This window comes from Dipteris shenzhenensis, chromosome 23 (genome assembly GCF_047967505.1).
Source record: "Dipteris shenzhenensis isolate YYH24624 ecotype China chromosome 23, Dip_SZ_1.0, whole genome shotgun sequence".
Lineage (NCBI taxonomy): Eukaryota > Viridiplantae > Streptophyta > Polypodiopsida > Gleicheniales > Dipteridaceae > Dipteris > Dipteris shenzhenensis.
In genome coordinates, this window is record NC_141618.1 from 31,803,734 (window position 1) to 31,820,347 (window position 16,614).

General features: G+C 41.2%; 1 protein-coding gene across 2 annotated transcripts in view; it reads left to right on the top strand.

Annotated features, from left to right (window-relative positions):
• The window catches only part of CLC-D (chloride channel D), an 83,849-nt gene extending 72,747 nt beyond the window's left edge, over positions 1-11,102 (top strand). The window contains exons 13-23 of one of the 2 annotated variants that reach the window (XM_087394361.1): positions 4,378-4,452; positions 5,962-6,113; positions 6,404-6,539; positions 6,628-6,759; positions 6,972-7,049; positions 7,255-7,310; positions 7,462-7,545; positions 7,650-7,806; positions 8,137-8,238; positions 10,094-10,140; positions 10,278-11,102. In XM_087394361.1, the coding sequence (XP_087250487.1) occupies positions 4,378-4,452; positions 5,962-6,113; positions 6,404-6,539; positions 6,628-6,759; positions 6,972-7,049; positions 7,255-7,310; positions 7,462-7,545; positions 7,650-7,806; positions 8,137-8,238; positions 10,094-10,140; positions 10,278-10,314 (1,056 nt within the window). In that variant the 3' untranslated portion in view covers positions 10,315-11,102. The remainder of the gene's footprint in view (positions 1-4,377; positions 4,453-5,961; positions 6,114-6,403; positions 6,540-6,627; positions 6,760-6,971; positions 7,050-7,254; positions 7,311-7,461; positions 7,546-7,649; positions 7,807-8,136; positions 8,239-10,093; positions 10,141-10,277) is intronic. The other variant, XM_087394359.1, reaches the window with a different exon arrangement.
• The last annotated feature ends 5,512 nt before the right edge of the window (positions 11,103-16,614 follow it).

The following is a 16,614-nucleotide window of genomic DNA, read 5'->3' on the forward strand; positions in this document are numbered from 1 at the left end:
CGAGCTTCACTATGAGACCCGCGATGCAGGCACGCTTGAGTAGAGGGTATGCCTCATTGGCCAGGCTAGAGAGGCAGTGCTTCTGCTCACACTTTCAGGATCCACGCACCAAGGGGTTGCTTTTTGACTTCTTGGCTCGCCCAGCGGGGATGTACGACAGTCCTTGTTGGGGGCCTGACTTGTCGGATACAGAGTGGGCCCGTGTGGAGCGGCTACAGGTTCTCATGCTATCACAGATGATTCGTGGTAAGTCATCCGTTCCTCACCAGATCATTCAGGCTGAGTTTAGGTCACCCCCTTTACAGCTACATGTTGCATTTCAGGTCATCACATATCTGTACCGAGTTAGGGAATATGGGGATTATACCTCGGGGTGTAGTAGGCTACCATGGATAGCTCTATCCTCTTCTATGGCACTTGCAGCAGGAGGAGATCAGAGGTGCTGGTATGGACGCACAGAGAGATGGTTTGAGCGGCTGGGGCTCCACATGGATAGACTACCTCCCTTCAGTATAGCATGGATGCTCCGTTCTCTCCCCTCTTATTACACAAGGTCAACCAGGTTATCCGTGAGGATCTACTACAGCTACACACTTTTCGGACCTGGTTGGAACCGAGTGAACTCCCAGTGAAGCTTAGCTTCTACAGAGATCACTTCTTACATATCACAGCGGAGGGTTTCATTGACCCACCAGGATACACACATATTCACCTACCCCACTCGATGAGAATCTCTCTTAGGCGGTTCCGGGTCTCTTCACATAGACTTCGCATCGAGAGCGGCAGAGCAGAGCGACTACCCAGGGAGCGGCGCATATGCACACATGTGACATACAGGAGGTTGAGAGGAGCATTTAATCTTCAGGTGTCCTTTGTACTATGAGATCCGAGGACGTTTCCACTGCCTCTTCAGAGATAGTTATGGGATTTTAGCCCATTTCCTCTCCTATCCAGACCAGCGGTGTTTGGCAGGTTTCATTCATGAGGCACTTAGACACTGCGAGAGGATACTCCGAGCACGGAGACGGGAGCAGACTTCTCCTCGGGTGATCCCTCTCAGAGCTCTATCACAAAGTTCTTTCAGCTAGATCACATGGACCCGAACGAGACGAGGCCTCGACATGACCGTCACCCGAAGCCCGTGGCCCGACAGCTCAGATAGAGGGTCGACGTGCCAGGACCGCACCTGTGAGTGGCGGATAGCACTCTATTGTCGACTTCATGCCTCCATTGCCTCATCCATCCTGATATCTTGTTGTTGCTGGGGATGATGATGATGATATTGACGATGATGCTGAGATTGATATATAGTCGACCATCGACATGACTATGTTGTACTTAGGACTTAGTACTGCCATTCTGCATTTTTTGCATTTTTTGCATTTTGCATTTTGCATTGGTATGGACGCTCGTTTAGTAGCTCCACTACCACAGCTCGTTGTATCAGGATTTTCACAGTCTCATAGACCCATCGGTCTTCCGAAGACTTTAATAAACTTTCTTTCTTTCTTTCTTTTCTTTCTCCTCCCAAAACACCCCGAGAGGGATTAGAGAGAGTGGGCCATAGATGCCAGGGAACCCCGTTCCGTAGCTAATGAACGTTGGAACGGTGTTCCCTTCAAAAATGGTAATGGAAGGCCTATGGAATGTCAGACTTCTGGAACGGCTATGGAATGTTGGAGAACACCTACGGAACATCTATGGAATTTTTCCTATGCCATTTCCCAACCTAAATCTTGTCTATCATTAGGATTTTGTTTATGTCCTAAGTTCCTCACTCCAAATTTGGAGTCCCGATTCAAATATCATTGGGATTTTGTTTATGTTCTGACATCTTGACTCCAAATTTTGTCCAAAAGCAATTGTGCAGATAGTGTGTTTTTAATGAGTATGGTGATGTGGCGTTCCCTTCCCGTCTCCTAGGATTTTGGCATTCCCGTTCCCTAGGGGGTTGGTGTTCCGTTGGCGTGCACGCTCCCTAGTAACTATGGAGTGGGCAAATGAGGCCTTTATATCCAAGGCCCCCCAATACACACTTATGATTATGGGATTGCTCCCATAGATTCCACGTGTCAAATAGCCGCGGACCCCCTTACAAATACACCATATTCCAAGGAACCATGCTCAATTGAGGGGTGAAGGCCATGCCAAGTGGGTAGATGAGGGATACTTTTCAGAATGCCCTTAAGTTTTGCAGTTGTATCAAGAAGCTTTTTAGTTGAGGGCAATTGATTAGAAGCCGAGGAGCTGTCACCATTTGTTGCTTGACTTCGGTCATAGAATGTTGACTTTGGTTAACTAGAATAAGTTTTATTGTTTTTTACTTTTGCTTTGCATTGGTAAAAGAGAACTGTGGGGATGCTCACAAGGGACTAGGATTAATCCAAGGACTAGGAATGCATGCATTTCGCTAACCTCTAATGGGCTGAAGTGTTGGTGTTTGTGTGCTAGGCTGAGTCCCAGGTTATTCAAGTCTAGCTAGGCATCTCTAACTAAACCATCAAAGCATCCACTAGTGCCTCATCACATCTAATGTAGTTCTATAATATTATTTTGCCATAGTCAACGTGACTATGAAATAAAATAATATCCATAGCAAGTATTTCCTCAAGTAATGTAGGAAATAAAATTTTGTAACATCCATCTTGCTTGGATTGCAGATGCCCTCAGTTGCATGCTTGATTATAAGAACTAATGAGGTTTGCAAAAGTTAAAAAGAATTGTTTAGCCATCCACTCAGCATTATCCCCACAATGGCTTGTATGGTTGCTCTGTGATTGTACTTTGTCTCATAGGCCCACGAGGTCTCGAAGGCGGTAACACATTTTCTTTCTTTCTTTCTCTCTCATAGCATAGCACTTATCAAGGGCCTTAGCGAGCCCTTTGCCTCAGCCCACAGTGGCCTGTATGAGTTACCCTTGGATTGAACTTTTGTCGTGCTCTTCTGAGAGCCAGTTGTACAAAATTATTTTCTATTGCAATAAAGACCTTGTACGAGTGAGGTCCAGAGACAGAGAGAATCTGCTGCGATTTGATTTCCAGCCACTAGGATGCCACCTCTTGCTGCAAATTGGGATTCCAGCCTTCCCAAGTGTTTCAGACTGGCTGCGATTTGTTCCAGGAGGCCTAGATTCTGCTGCGGCTTGATCCAAGTGGTCACTGTTTGCTGCGATTTGCCCAACAGCCCCGTGTATTGGCTGCGATTTGATTGCAGGGAGGTTTTGGAGTCTTTGAAGCTGATTTCACCATCTTTCCGAGCTTGTTGAGCTCACCGATAGGAAAACATATGTGGATAGTTTCTATTCTTTTCCAATATACCCTGGATAGTCAGCTAGGCAGCACCATCGTTTGTGCAGGCATGGTGTACAGAAGCCTTCTCATTTCCCAGCCCCACAGATGTTCCTTCTTGCATTTGTTTTGAAACTATATAATGCCTTCAACCCTTCCATGAGTCTTCTTTCCACGCACTCATTCCACTTGTAGTTGTCCCTGAATTCAAGCCCCTTGTAGGAGGTGGTTGCCTCCAAGGGTTCCTAGTCAAACATAAAGGCCTTTTCTTATTTCATGTCCTGATCGCCATGGGTTTTGTTTAGGCAATGTTGACTTGTACTTTGAGGGTTGCAGAATTCACCCAATGCATGTAGGTGTGCATGCATGCCTTTTTTGTCCATTGCATGTCATCTGCATAGATGAGTAGGAGTAGGCTGCAATTCGTCTTTTCCTCCATTGTGGGCTTTCATCAGAACTTCACAACCAACTATCTTGGTCTGTCCCCTTGCCTTCCTACTCTATAGGTGTCCTGCCACTTTATTGCCTTGAAGATATCTGTGAGGTCGTCTCCTACATTGTCCTCTTCATCTTCTTTTATCCCCACTATTCTGAGGTTCAGAGCCTTGTCCTGCTGCTCTTATTGCATCCAACTTATTCTTGAGATCAGCTGGGGGATCAGCTCAAAATCAGGGTGGGGAAAGGGAGGAGAGACCAAGGCAAGGGGCTGGGGGTGAACTGAAGAAGACTAGGGGTAGCTGCGACCCGCCGAAGGGGGGGGGGGGACGGAGAGACTACCGCAAGCGGGCTGGACAGGCTACATAAGGTGGTTGGATTGTGAGGGGGATTGAGAAGCTGCGTACGCGAGAGAGAGAGAGAGAGAGAGAGAGAGAGAGAGAGAGAGAGAGAGAGAAGCATGGGCTCTTTGTGAATTAGTAAAGGGTAGTCCTTTTGTTATAATTCAAGATCTAAAGATGAACAACTCATTTGGTGCAACTTGTTATTGAAATTGAATGTATGCTATGTCTCTTGCTTGGAAGATATACGTTAAAAGGGGAATGTTGTTGGGCAGTTCTTAAGGCGTTTTTAAGATGTGCTTTTATTGTGTAGGACGATGCCATTCGCAACTTGTTCAGCACCAAGACTGTGCATGAGTATAGTGCACGAAGCCTTCTCTTATTTCTGGTAAGTAGGTATATTGCATTGATATTCTTATATCAAATGTTAAGGGTTGGGTACTTTTGACAGAAATACTTCTTCTGATTGAAAAGGAATTTTAGGACATGCATGTAAATATGCAGCTCCAAAGAGACATGAAATGGTTTTGATATTTATCATGGGTAGGTTGAGTTTGGAGGTTTCTTTATTTTGTAAGTGTTTTAATTTTTTGCTTGGACAAAGGAGGATTCTTGAGAGCGCCTTATAAGATGCTTGAATTAGAAATGCTAAACTGTAAATGAATTTTTCAGAAATATGTCCCTATCAACAAGTTTTGGCTTTTGATAGTTCCTCATCGATGGTCAATAGGCTTGGAACCTAGGGGAGAGCCTCTGTTTGGGTAGGGGTGGCTGCCCACTGGGAAGAAAGGAAAGGGGGGGGAGCGCTTCTTGTAATTGACTTGCAGGAAGGGTCCACCCCTTCCCCTACAAGGACATCTTGTGAAGCAGTGACGAGACTTGACCAAATAACCAACTCTCTGTAATATAGATATTGGCATGGTAGATACACAACCTCCACCCTCTAGCCTGAGGATCTTTAGAGGAAGGGAATTTGGGTCCTCTATTACTTGGTGTATCTTTTTTTTTTGGGGCAGAAAAAAGTTTGTGTTATATTAGAATAACTTGGTGTATCTTTTGTGCACCATCATACCAAAGCCACACATGTGGGAGGACTCCTTGAGTAAGCCAAGCAGTTACCATTTCTTGCATTCCTTGGTCTAGCTTGGTAATTGTAGTGTGACCGGAAAGCTTGGCACACAAATTTTCCATTTGTAAGCCCATGATAAAGAAAGACCAAGTATGAGCCCGTAATAGGAGCTGGGTAGTCTCTGAGTAGACAAGGGATGACCCCTCCATTGATATTGACCTCTCGGATGCGGTCCCCTTCTAGTGCCAGTCCTCCTTGACTTTCGGAACCTGACGTTGGGTGGGTGTGAGATTGGAGTGAGGAGAGGGGAGCTGCAAGAGCTAGAAGAGAGAAAGGTCAGCATAGGGGGCTAATAGTAAAGGGCAAGAGATTACGGAGGTGGACTGATTCAATATTTTGGGATTGGGTTGCCTTTCAATCACAAGGTGCAAAGTTCTCTCTTTGCGTGATAAAGTGGTCCTCTTCTCTTTTTGTTTGCAAGAGGGGAGGAGGTTTTTTGGACACATCTATGGAAAGGATTCAATTTCATCTTTCCATTATGTTTTGTGTTTAGCATCATCTAATCTTTCTCTCATATACGTACTAACACACTTGGAATAATAGTATAAATAAACAAGAACTTACCTGGCCTGGCAATGCTACAGGGTCATAAATAAAAGTACCAAATACTCATAAGCTGGCTGTTTACTTGTACTTGAAAACATTTCCGATGCACTTTACAATTTTATTTTGATTGATATGCAGTTTTGTGTCAGATTCTAGTTCAGCTATCTCGTGTCATGGTTCTAGACTTATTAATTGGTTTGGGACGTACGTATTGTTGTGCAGGCAATGTTCTTCTCTCTCGCTGTAATAACCTATGGTACAGCTGTACCTTCGGGACAATTTGTACCTGGTATCATGATTGGAGCTACATATGGACGGCTTGTTGGAATGTTTGTAGTGAATGTATATAAGAAGTTGAACATTGATGAGGGAACGTAAGATTTTTATGCTCTTTCTTTGGCTGTTTCATTTCACATGGCTTCTTGTATTGGGTTCTTGTTTGCTATGAGTCAGTGTATGGAATGCTTGCAAATTAAACTATTTAATCTGTCATCCAATGCTGTTTCTTTTTAATAGGGACAATGCAGGTTATGAGTTGCTCTTACTCGTAGTTAAGACCCCAATACTTGGTTCACGTGAAGCCATTTTGTTGTATGATTCATCTCCTCATATTTTCCCGTCCTGAACAGAATCTTGATCTTATTCAGATTTCCTTCTCTTGCAGGTATGCCCTACTTGGAGCTGCCTCTTTTCTGGGAGGTTCTATGCGCATGACTGTATCTATCTGCATTATCATGGTCGAAATAACCAATAATTTAAAGCTTCTTCCACTCATCATGCTAGTCCTTCTTATCTCTAAGGTAAAACTTGGTTAATTGATAACAAGGGCGATAACTGTACAGTCTTCTCTATTTTGGTGATCTGTAACATGATTCTGTTGTAGTGCAGGCTGTTGGCGATGCATTCAATGCAGGTTTTTATGAAGAGCAAGCTTATTTAAGAGGAATTCCGCTACTTGACTCGCGGCCAAAGCACCATATGCGAAAAACACTTGCAAAAGAGACTTGCAGTGGCCAAAAGGTAATAATTTGGCTTCTTGTTTGGGTTGTGCTTCATAAGAAACTACAAGCTCACAATCATTAAATAAATGAACTGGAGATAACTGGTGTATATTAGACGAGCAGGTTGAATTTGAGTCTTGAGAAGGCTACCCCCATTTAATCTCTTGTGGCATGTATATAATGCAAAACAGTCTTGCCTTGTTTCTATGATACCTCAAACACTTGCCTTAGGTTGTCTACTTCAACCGTATATCAAAGGTTGGCCACATCATGTCAGTACTCCACAGCAACAATCATCATGGATTTCCGGTAAGTTCTTTCTTTTTGGTTCGCGGCAGGGTGTTGGGTTTACTAGAGTTGTGAAATGGGAGCATACAAATCAGCTGTTAGCAAAAAGCAACAAGAAGGGGAGGGGGGGACGGAGGTTGGGGTGTAGACATACATGGAGTTGTGTGCATGTGCTGCATATTCGACTAATGGTTTGTCTTGTTTGATACTGGAAACAATGGAGCAGGTGATAGATAAGCTGCAAAGTGGAGAGACTGTAGTAATAGGACTTATTTTGCGGAGGTATGTTACACTTGAAATGCAGTCACATATCAATGCAAATTATGTCTCACAATAATACATATCCTATTTCTCATATTTGAGAAAACCATGTCATTAATTGCGCAAATACTGAAGGGTATATCAATTGTGTTTGTTGGCAAAATCAATGCAGTTACCTGCTTGTGCTTTTGCAATCCAAGGCAGATTTTCAGCACAGTGAGTCACCTGGTGACACTAGAGGGAGAATCACATTTAGGTTGTTCCCACATTTCCTTCTATATCGATTTCTTATTACCACAGTAATCATCCGAACCTAATTGGGCATTGACTTCATTTTTTGTATGATCTTAATGACTACAGGCACAGTGTCACAGATTTTGTGAAGCCAGTCTCCAGTAAAGGCCTTTCAATAAGTGATGTCTATCTCACTCCCCAGGAAATGGAAATGTACTTGGACCTTGAGCCGTTTGTAAACCCTTCCCCTTACATTGTTCCTGAGGACATGTCCTTGACAAAGGTACCCTTTTGATTCTTTATCATCTACTATTGGTGCTGTCAAGGTTAGCTGTCGGGGATTTTGGTAACAAATTGAGATGTTGGTAACAAATTGAGATGTTGAGAAACATATAAAAACCAAGCATAAGATTCAATCAAGTATGTTTGGAATCTGCTTTTGGGTACCCTTTGTCTGCCATTGGGCTTGGACCAAGGCTGGTTTCCAAGTACCAAACTATACGATGCAATTATTTTATTGAATAAATTGCTGTATTGAGTCAATTATACAAAGTCTTTTTTAGTTGGTGATGTTGAATGTTGCCACTTCAATCATCTTGGGTATTTTGCACAGGTGTACAATCTTTTCCGGCAGCTTGGTCTAAGGCATGTTTTTGTTGTGCCCCGACCTTCTCAGGTTGTGGGGGTAATCACTCGCAAGGACTTGCTCTCCGAGGTTTGTGCAGCCCCTGAATCTTTATCCAAACGTTTTAGTGAAATAAGCCTGAAATCTATTAAGTTAATGTTGCTCTATACACTTCCTTTTCTGCATCATATGTGCAGAGTCAAGGTTCAATTGACAGTAAAATAAGCAAGTTTGTGCAACTTTAGTATCAGAATTTGAATTGTCAGAAATGGCAATTGATGGCTTGATTCTTGAAAAAAGACGCATATGTTAAGTTTTGCCATTCCCATTTTCTTGTAGGCCATCAAACCAGTCTGGATTTTTACAGGTTTCAGATATTGAGGGAAGGTAAAATGATAACATTTCATTGAGCTTCAGGAGAAATAAGCACTTAGGTGTACCGTGTGCTCATAGACAAACTTGATGATTAGCCTAGGGAATCTGTAGATGGAATAAGAATCAATGCCTGAACCTGAAATGTAAAGGTTCTTTTAGCATTACAGAGCATCTGATCCTTTGTAGGAATATTCAGAAGATTGTTATCAACCTCTCATTCATAAGGTTTTCTCCTTTTATTTAGTGTGCTCGGGTTGTGTCCAGTGCTCAAATCTTGTGTACACGAGTTTTACATGCCTTTCTTGCTGCATGTGGGTGAAAGTAGTGTATTACGTACACCAGGTAATGTGGATATTTGGGGTAATGAGTTGAGAAACACAGCAAGAATAAAAAATTAAACTGATGCATCTTCAGCTACTCTGGAAGAAAACCGGTTTCTAATGTAGCTAACCACATTCACGATGTAATGTGTCAGGAACCCATTCCAGAAGATTTTATAACATGTGTTTTTTTGTCCTCCTAGGGTTTCCACCTAGGAACCTAGTGCTCACCTGTTGGGAACTTGGAAGACTTTGTTATATTAATATGAACATGTAATTTGTTGGTATGGATATATTATGGTTGCAGCATGGTGCCATGAAAATTTATAAGCTAAAATGTGTGAAAAGCTACAGCATTCAACTGTGCATTCTTTTTTTTTTTTCATATTTCAATGATTTTTAATGTGGTACCATATATTTTCTATGGCACATAATATTCCTTCGAAACATTGCAGAAAATTTCAACGCTATCTGAACCTCATCTTGAATCTTGCGATATAGAAATACCTGACAACTGTCGGGTAGGGAAAGAATTTGTGAAGAGTTCACCTGTTGCACAAGTTGCCCTTTCTCTCACTTATTGACAGAAGTGGAATGTTCTGAGCTCTATTTTAGAATATGTGACTAGAACGTTTTAACAAGACAATGAATTGCAAATGGCTTGAAGTTAAATCTACAATCAATCCTGTGGCCAGTTCAGGCTATCATGGAATTGCTGATGATGCTTACTTTTTCTAACGTAAGGAGGATGTTTTTCCTTAACGCACTGGGGTAATTTACTCTGGATGCTATGAATGGGTAGTCATAAAAAACGTTTTTTGAAACCTTTCAGACTGCTGAACTGTTTCAACCATTTCTGAGTTCCAAATGAAATGGTGTATACATTTTTAAATCTGTATCAGCAGGCTATCAGTGTGTATTTACGTCATGGTGCGAGGGGCTCACGATTGTGCACAAATTGAACAACTGCATTGCAACCACACATGAGATATTTTACCCATTTGCATATGTGATAGTACTGGGGTTGAACCAAACTCCCTTTGCATTTAAACCAAAAATCTCTTTGCATTTAAACCAAAATGGCAGGTGAAACATTTCGGCTTTCTGTTTATGGTAGAGGCTTGGTGATACATATAAATTACTCATCTCATTGCTTGCTTGCATATATGTCTGTTTGGATAAACATCTTGGAAGATATTTGATGTACAACGCATTAATGTTTGTCCTTATATTTCTGTTTACTTTTGCAGCCGTGTGAAGACAAAGATGTGCAGGAGCTCTCTGCTGTCAGAGTAAGGTCTAGCTGTTTCCATATACTTGGTTTTCTGAGAGTCATAGGTTGAAACTTGAAATGTCTAGGAACTGAGCGTATTCGTAAGTATTTTAGGTCAAGAGGTTGCATTTAATTGATGTTTGGTTGGACTGGTTATGCAGCGAAGCAGGTCCAGCCCATTACTTGAACAGCTTCTGATTGCACCTTGAGCTGTGCCATCCTATAGTTTTGTCATTGTACTCATTTTCCACTCCAGGCAACAAAGTGAGGGCCCTTGACCTTGGTTCGTTCAGCCTACACTCAATAGATACATGCAACTCTCTTTCGGGCATTGCAAGCATGGATATATGTGTATTGTTACTTGTACAGGTGCATCTGCCAACGACTTGCCTGCCCTGCAGTGATTGTATTATTATAATCATCTGCAATATCAAATTCTTTCTACTTACCGTTACACCCTTACACCAGTTAAGGGCTGATCCACAAGCTGTATGAACTTCGGAACCATGGAGTCTGCCACCGTTGCCAGACCAACTGATAGCTTTTTATTATTGCCAGGGGTGGCCAATGAAAGCACACCTGCTCTGTAACATTCCATACCACATTTATTGCTTGGAATATATTTTAAATTGGTCAAACGGGATCCATTTTTATATGTGAAGGTCCATTTGTGTTTGTGGGAGCTGCTTGGGATGCACAAAAACAGGAGACATTTTTTCTTAGCACTAGTCCTTATTTGTCACCCGTGAAGAAAATACAAACTCTCCATAGGGTCCCATGTCTACAGATTGACATACCTTGCTCCCCAAAGGAAAGTTTGTATATCGTCACATGTGGTCTGATTGACAACGATCGGAAGCATAGCATCTCTCACAGATGAATTACTTAAATACACAATTGTCTTCTTCCATTATGAAGGTCTGCTTTCATGGCTAAATGCATCCACAGCAACTCTCCCATGTTGGCAAAATGAGGACACAAGCATATCAAAGAATGTGCGACATTTGCTTGTAGAGGCTCCTCTTACTGCAGAACTCTCATATGCTATAGCAATCCAAACTTGTTTTTGAAGATGACATTGATTCTGATGTTGGTTCTCACTTTCGTAGGGTACCTCATTGCTAGTAAGTCCATTCCATGTGGTTTTCTCCTTTTTGTTTGAGATTAGTGCATCGACACAACGATGATGACTACTCTTGTACTTTTCTAAACATGCATCCCCCTAGATAGGGTAATTATCTTAGCTACACTAAGGCCAATCATACTAACGAATGCCATTAGAGTCACTGTAAGCAGGTATTACATCTGTAAGACATGGGATTAGTTTGCCTATGTTGAAAACGTCCAAGGTCTTCAAAATTTAGATGATGTTATGCTCCAAATGCCTTTGCATGTGCAAGATGTAGCTCATTCTTCACGCCTTTAAGTAGAGATGCCTTTTTTTTTTGGCTTTGTTGATTGAATCCTTCATCCAATTACATCTTATCATTTTTTTTGAGTAATATTGTAATTTTTTTCAACCTCACCATAATATAACTTTTCCTCACTAGAGAGGGCTGTTCAAGCACCCCATAATGCTATTCTTTCGAGCTCTATTATACTTGTAATCATATACTTTAAGCTCATTTTTCCCTCACTAGAGAGGCTTTCAAGTACCTCCACAATGCTATTCTTTAGAGGTCTACTATGCTTGAAACTTGTAATCTCATTGTGCTTTATTGCTATTTTTTGTTTCTTTAACGGGCCATGAAATATCATTTCTTATATCTTTAAAACCTCATCATAAGATAATCCTTGAACATAACAAGATATCCTAGGACATAGTTGTGTATTACCATCCACTTGCATTTTTTCACTTTTTGCAAGGTAGACTCAGACGTGATAGCCATCTTCTCCTTCCCTAGTCTCCTCTTGCTTCAATGCAATCTAGCTCCCCTCACCATGTTCGAGATCATACCGTATAGCGGAAACTGTCCTTGGGAAATAACTTACATTGAGGCTCCCCGTTTCCCCTCTCTTGGGAAGAAGAGTTGCTCCTCGTTTCCCCTCTCTTGGGAAGAAGAGTTGCTCCCCATTTTCGTGATACCTCATTCTTGTCGTTGCTTAGCTTATTTGGTGGAGAGAGAGAGAGAGAGAGAAGAGGATAGACGAATGTGAGAGAGGAGAGGCAAAAGAGAGATGGAGAAGGTGGAGGGATATGAGGGAAAGGCGTCTGAGGAGAAGGAAGATTTGAAAATGAAAACGATGTCCTCCACCAAGGCCTTTGGACAATAAGGAAACAACCATTGTATTTGGATAGTTGATATCCTAATTTCTCCCCTAACAAGGTGAGGTCTATGAAAACACTTGTTTGGGTGGAACTCCTAGACTTGCCTCTACCTTTGTGCAATTAAGCTACCCAGTCTTCGTGAAGTAGTACTTGGGGTAAAGAAAGAACAATTCATTAATCCCAAAGGGAATCCCCAAGTTTGTGTCTAGATGGACTTAGCAGAGGAACTGCTTAGCACTCTAAGCCAATCTCTAGAAATGGAGGTCTTCAAAGAGTAGCACAAATCTCCCCAAATGTTTATGTGGGCTATCAAGCTACATTCTAAAATTTTTTCCCTAAAGAAAGATGAGCCAAAAACTATTTAAGAGCCTACTGGGTCCCAAAGGAGAAAAACGAGTAGGCGGAAAGTATGATAGAGTTGTGAAAGATATACATGCTAATCAAAGAGCTCAAGAACCTATAGAGATGTGTAACATGTGAGTGCCTAGAGCTCATGGTCCCTTCAATAATATCAAAAATTGCTTTCGAGGCGCTCATAGACCAAGAACCCAATGAAAGGATTAGGACTTGAAGACACAAATACAAACATGCTGGTCTAAAGACTTTTGAGGATTAAATAAACCAAAAGGATTCAATGGCGACGACTGGTCTTCTTGATGATGGATACTTGGAATAGGAACTTCCTCAGCCAGCCTAGGAATATTCTTTTTTGTCCAGACAAAAGATACAAAACAAGAGAAGACTCAAAGATTGAGGCTATATACTAGTTGAGAAGCCCAGCACCCAATGTAAAGAAGGGGAAGAATGAGAGGGGTAAGGAAACTTTTATCTTGCCTCACCCTAAATGTCTGTTCCTCAACGTTTTTTGCACTATAGATTGTGAAGATACAACCCTTCTACAAAGACTAAGATCAATGAATGGTTTTACACTAATTATGAAGAGGGAAAAGGAGATATTGCAAAACAAGTCTACTCCCTTATTATAAAATAGGAGTATTAAGCTGTTGAGAATTGTGGTGCCATGGAGCATAGAGTGATAGAGAGACCATGAAGAAAGAAAATATAAGATTGGAAGATGGGACATTGCAACAATGAGGTGTTGACATGTTGACTTAAAGAGGATTGTAGAGAAGCCCTTAAGGCTATACTTGAACATGGAATACAATTGAGTTGTGTGTGCCGATCTTGTGTCCTTCTCATGGAGTTTCTTGTATGGTTTGATCCCCTATGATCTGTTTCATTCCACAATACACTAGGCGAGCTCAATATCACTTTCTACACATGGTATCAAAGCCTAGGTCTAGCTCCCCTAGATTGGTTTTAGAATGAGATTGTGAGTTCTTGAGTGATTGTGAGTGATGTCCATTCACTTTTGTTGAGCTTCTCTAGAGAGAGTGAGAGAGAGAGTTTTCACTTCTTCTATGTTCTATTCTGAGGGAGACTTAGTGTTTAGACTCTGACATTTGAATAAGCATTAGCAGAGCAAAATGCACAATGAAAACATATGCACCTTCAAGAGAGAAAATTCCAAGTAAGGAAGCTTAGAGGAGCAAGAACAAGCTTCAAAACAAGCCAAAAATATGTGATATTCAATAATGAAGTCAGCACAAACACTCAAAGGTGACAACAACACAAAAGTACACAAGACACTAGACAGACCTATAGCTACAAAAATGACTTGGCAAAGCAAGAGCTAGTCGTTGAGCAAGTAGCCTAAGAACACGCACACTTGCAAGGACTACCACAGCAAAGGCAACAAAGCCACGACCAGATGGGACACACAAACACCATTCAATAGCAACAATCAAAGGATTTGACTACGACTCAACCTCAAACCCCCCGCAAGAAAGCAACAACGAAGGCAACATACGCACAGACAAGCAACAGAGACTGGCCCAACTTCAAAGAAAAGACTTCTATGCCACTGAACGAAAGACAAGCAACATCATAGCGACAAGTCTTGCAACACAAAATAATCTATGACTTCAACAGAAAAGGGGGGGGTGTTAAGAATTGTGGTGCCATGGAGCATAAGAGTGATAGAGAGTGGTATAAGAGTAGTATGAAGAATAGAAAATAGATGATGGGAGATTACAACAATAAAGTGTTGACATGTGGACTTAAAGAGGATTGGAGAGAAGTGTTTGAGGCTATAAAACAATGCACTTGAACATGGAATAAATTAAGTTGTGTGTGCCAATCTTGCATCCTTCTCATGGAGTTTCTTGTATGGTTTTATCCCCCATGATCTTGTTGCTCATTCCTCAATGCACTAGGAGAGCTTGATCCCACTTTCTTCATAGAATCTAGGTAGGTAATGTGTTAGGGGTATTTGGTTTACTATTGTCTCAATTTATGCCCCTATTGGAGTTGAAACCAAGTTACAAACGTGGGATTCTCTATCAACTAGGGAAACATAATGGTAATTGGAGACATCAACATGGTAGAGGAAAGAACGGATAGATGGAGAAACAAAGGATCTATTAATAGAGGGAAATCCCACTCTATCAACTAGGGAAACATAATGGTAATTGGAGACATCAACATGGTGGAGGAAAGAACGGATGGATGGAGAGACAAAGGATCTCTTAATAGAGGGAACGAGCTACAATCTTGGAAGAACCTAAAGGAAGTTTATCATTGGTAGATGTGGGAACTCTTGGCTAGTTCACTTGGTGTAACATATAGATTGGTGATCATAGAAGAGAGGCTAGACTTGATAGCATTTATCTATCACAAGATTTGATCTCCAAGTCAACTAGCTTTACTACTCAGTTTTTTTCTTCCCTAACCCTATCTGACCATAAAACTAGAGTCATCCACCTATGAATTTGGTCTAGGGAATCTTGCTCCATCATGGTTTAGGGATGATCCTAAACTCTTTCTTTTGAAAATCATTCAAGACCAGGTCGTCAAGGTCTTTTAAATCATTCAAGACCAAGTCGTCAAGGTCTAGAGAGCAACTTGTTTGGATATAGGCCTACTACAGAGGCTTGACACAAAGTAATGGAGAACACCCAAAAACATCCTTGAAGAGTAAGGAAAAACAGAGCTAAAATAAGAGCAAGGAGAATGGATGCTATAAGAAGGGAATAAAAGGTTAGAAATTAGAGCACTCATCTTAGTCACACCCTCCTTTCAGATGATAAAAAATTTTGGATCAAATTGTTTGTGTCAAACTCCCAAAGGAAACTATTTTTAGACTATCACGGCACTAATGGGAATTTGATGTCTCAATGGAAGATATGTGGGATTGGTTTTTAGGAAAGTTCGAGAAGAAGATGGGAATATGGAGAGGCTACCAAGAAAACCTTATAGAGGGAGGAGGCTTGCTTTAAACCATTGCATCTACCTACTAGTAGCCATCTTTTACTCACCTTCGTGGCACCCCTCTCAACTCTAGACACTGAGAAGTTCATCAGACAATGCAAACATTTACCTATGGGGAGCGTCTCTAACTTGAGGACAATCTCTTCGGTTAAAGGGTATTTTTGTACCAAGCCTAGGAGTGAAGGAGGGCTAGGTGTGATGGTGGATATCAAACCTAGGACCAAAGGACGATTGGGTGTGATAAGCACATAGCCTATGAACTCTCAACTTCTTGGATCATAGAGGCTATAGTAAAACCTAAAACAGTGTGGGAATAGTTCTCGATGAAGAAATTTTTAAATATCAAACCAATAAGAGCTACCAAATGGAGAAATTCTAGCCCGGTGTAACATTGAACCTTGCAGGGATAGCTTTGTATGAAGATCTCTCTAGACTACTTTTGAGGCAATAAAAAGTCAAATGATTTCTTCAGGCAGAGGGATTTCATGAGTAATGATTTCATTTGGGTTTCAACTATTTTCAAGTCCAACACCTTGTCATGTAAATTTCTACTAATGCTTTATAGTTATAATTAGGTGTGATAAATTTGGAAATTGATTCCTAGATGTACTAGAAATAAGCTAATATATTTTATTGCCCAATATTTTATTACTTAAATTGTATAAAACATCACCTTTTACTTTTAAGAGTGTTTTAAAGACTACTATATAAAGTCCGTAGGTCTAAATATCACCATTATTATGCTCATCTCCTAGACAAAACCTCTTCAAGCCCAACTCATACTAGCTTCGTCGATAGACCTCCAATGACCACACCCTACGAGGCTTACCATGACTTTGTGGCTTCTACTCATTATTCGAGTAGAGAGGTAGATTTATATGAGACTTTTGATAGTGAGA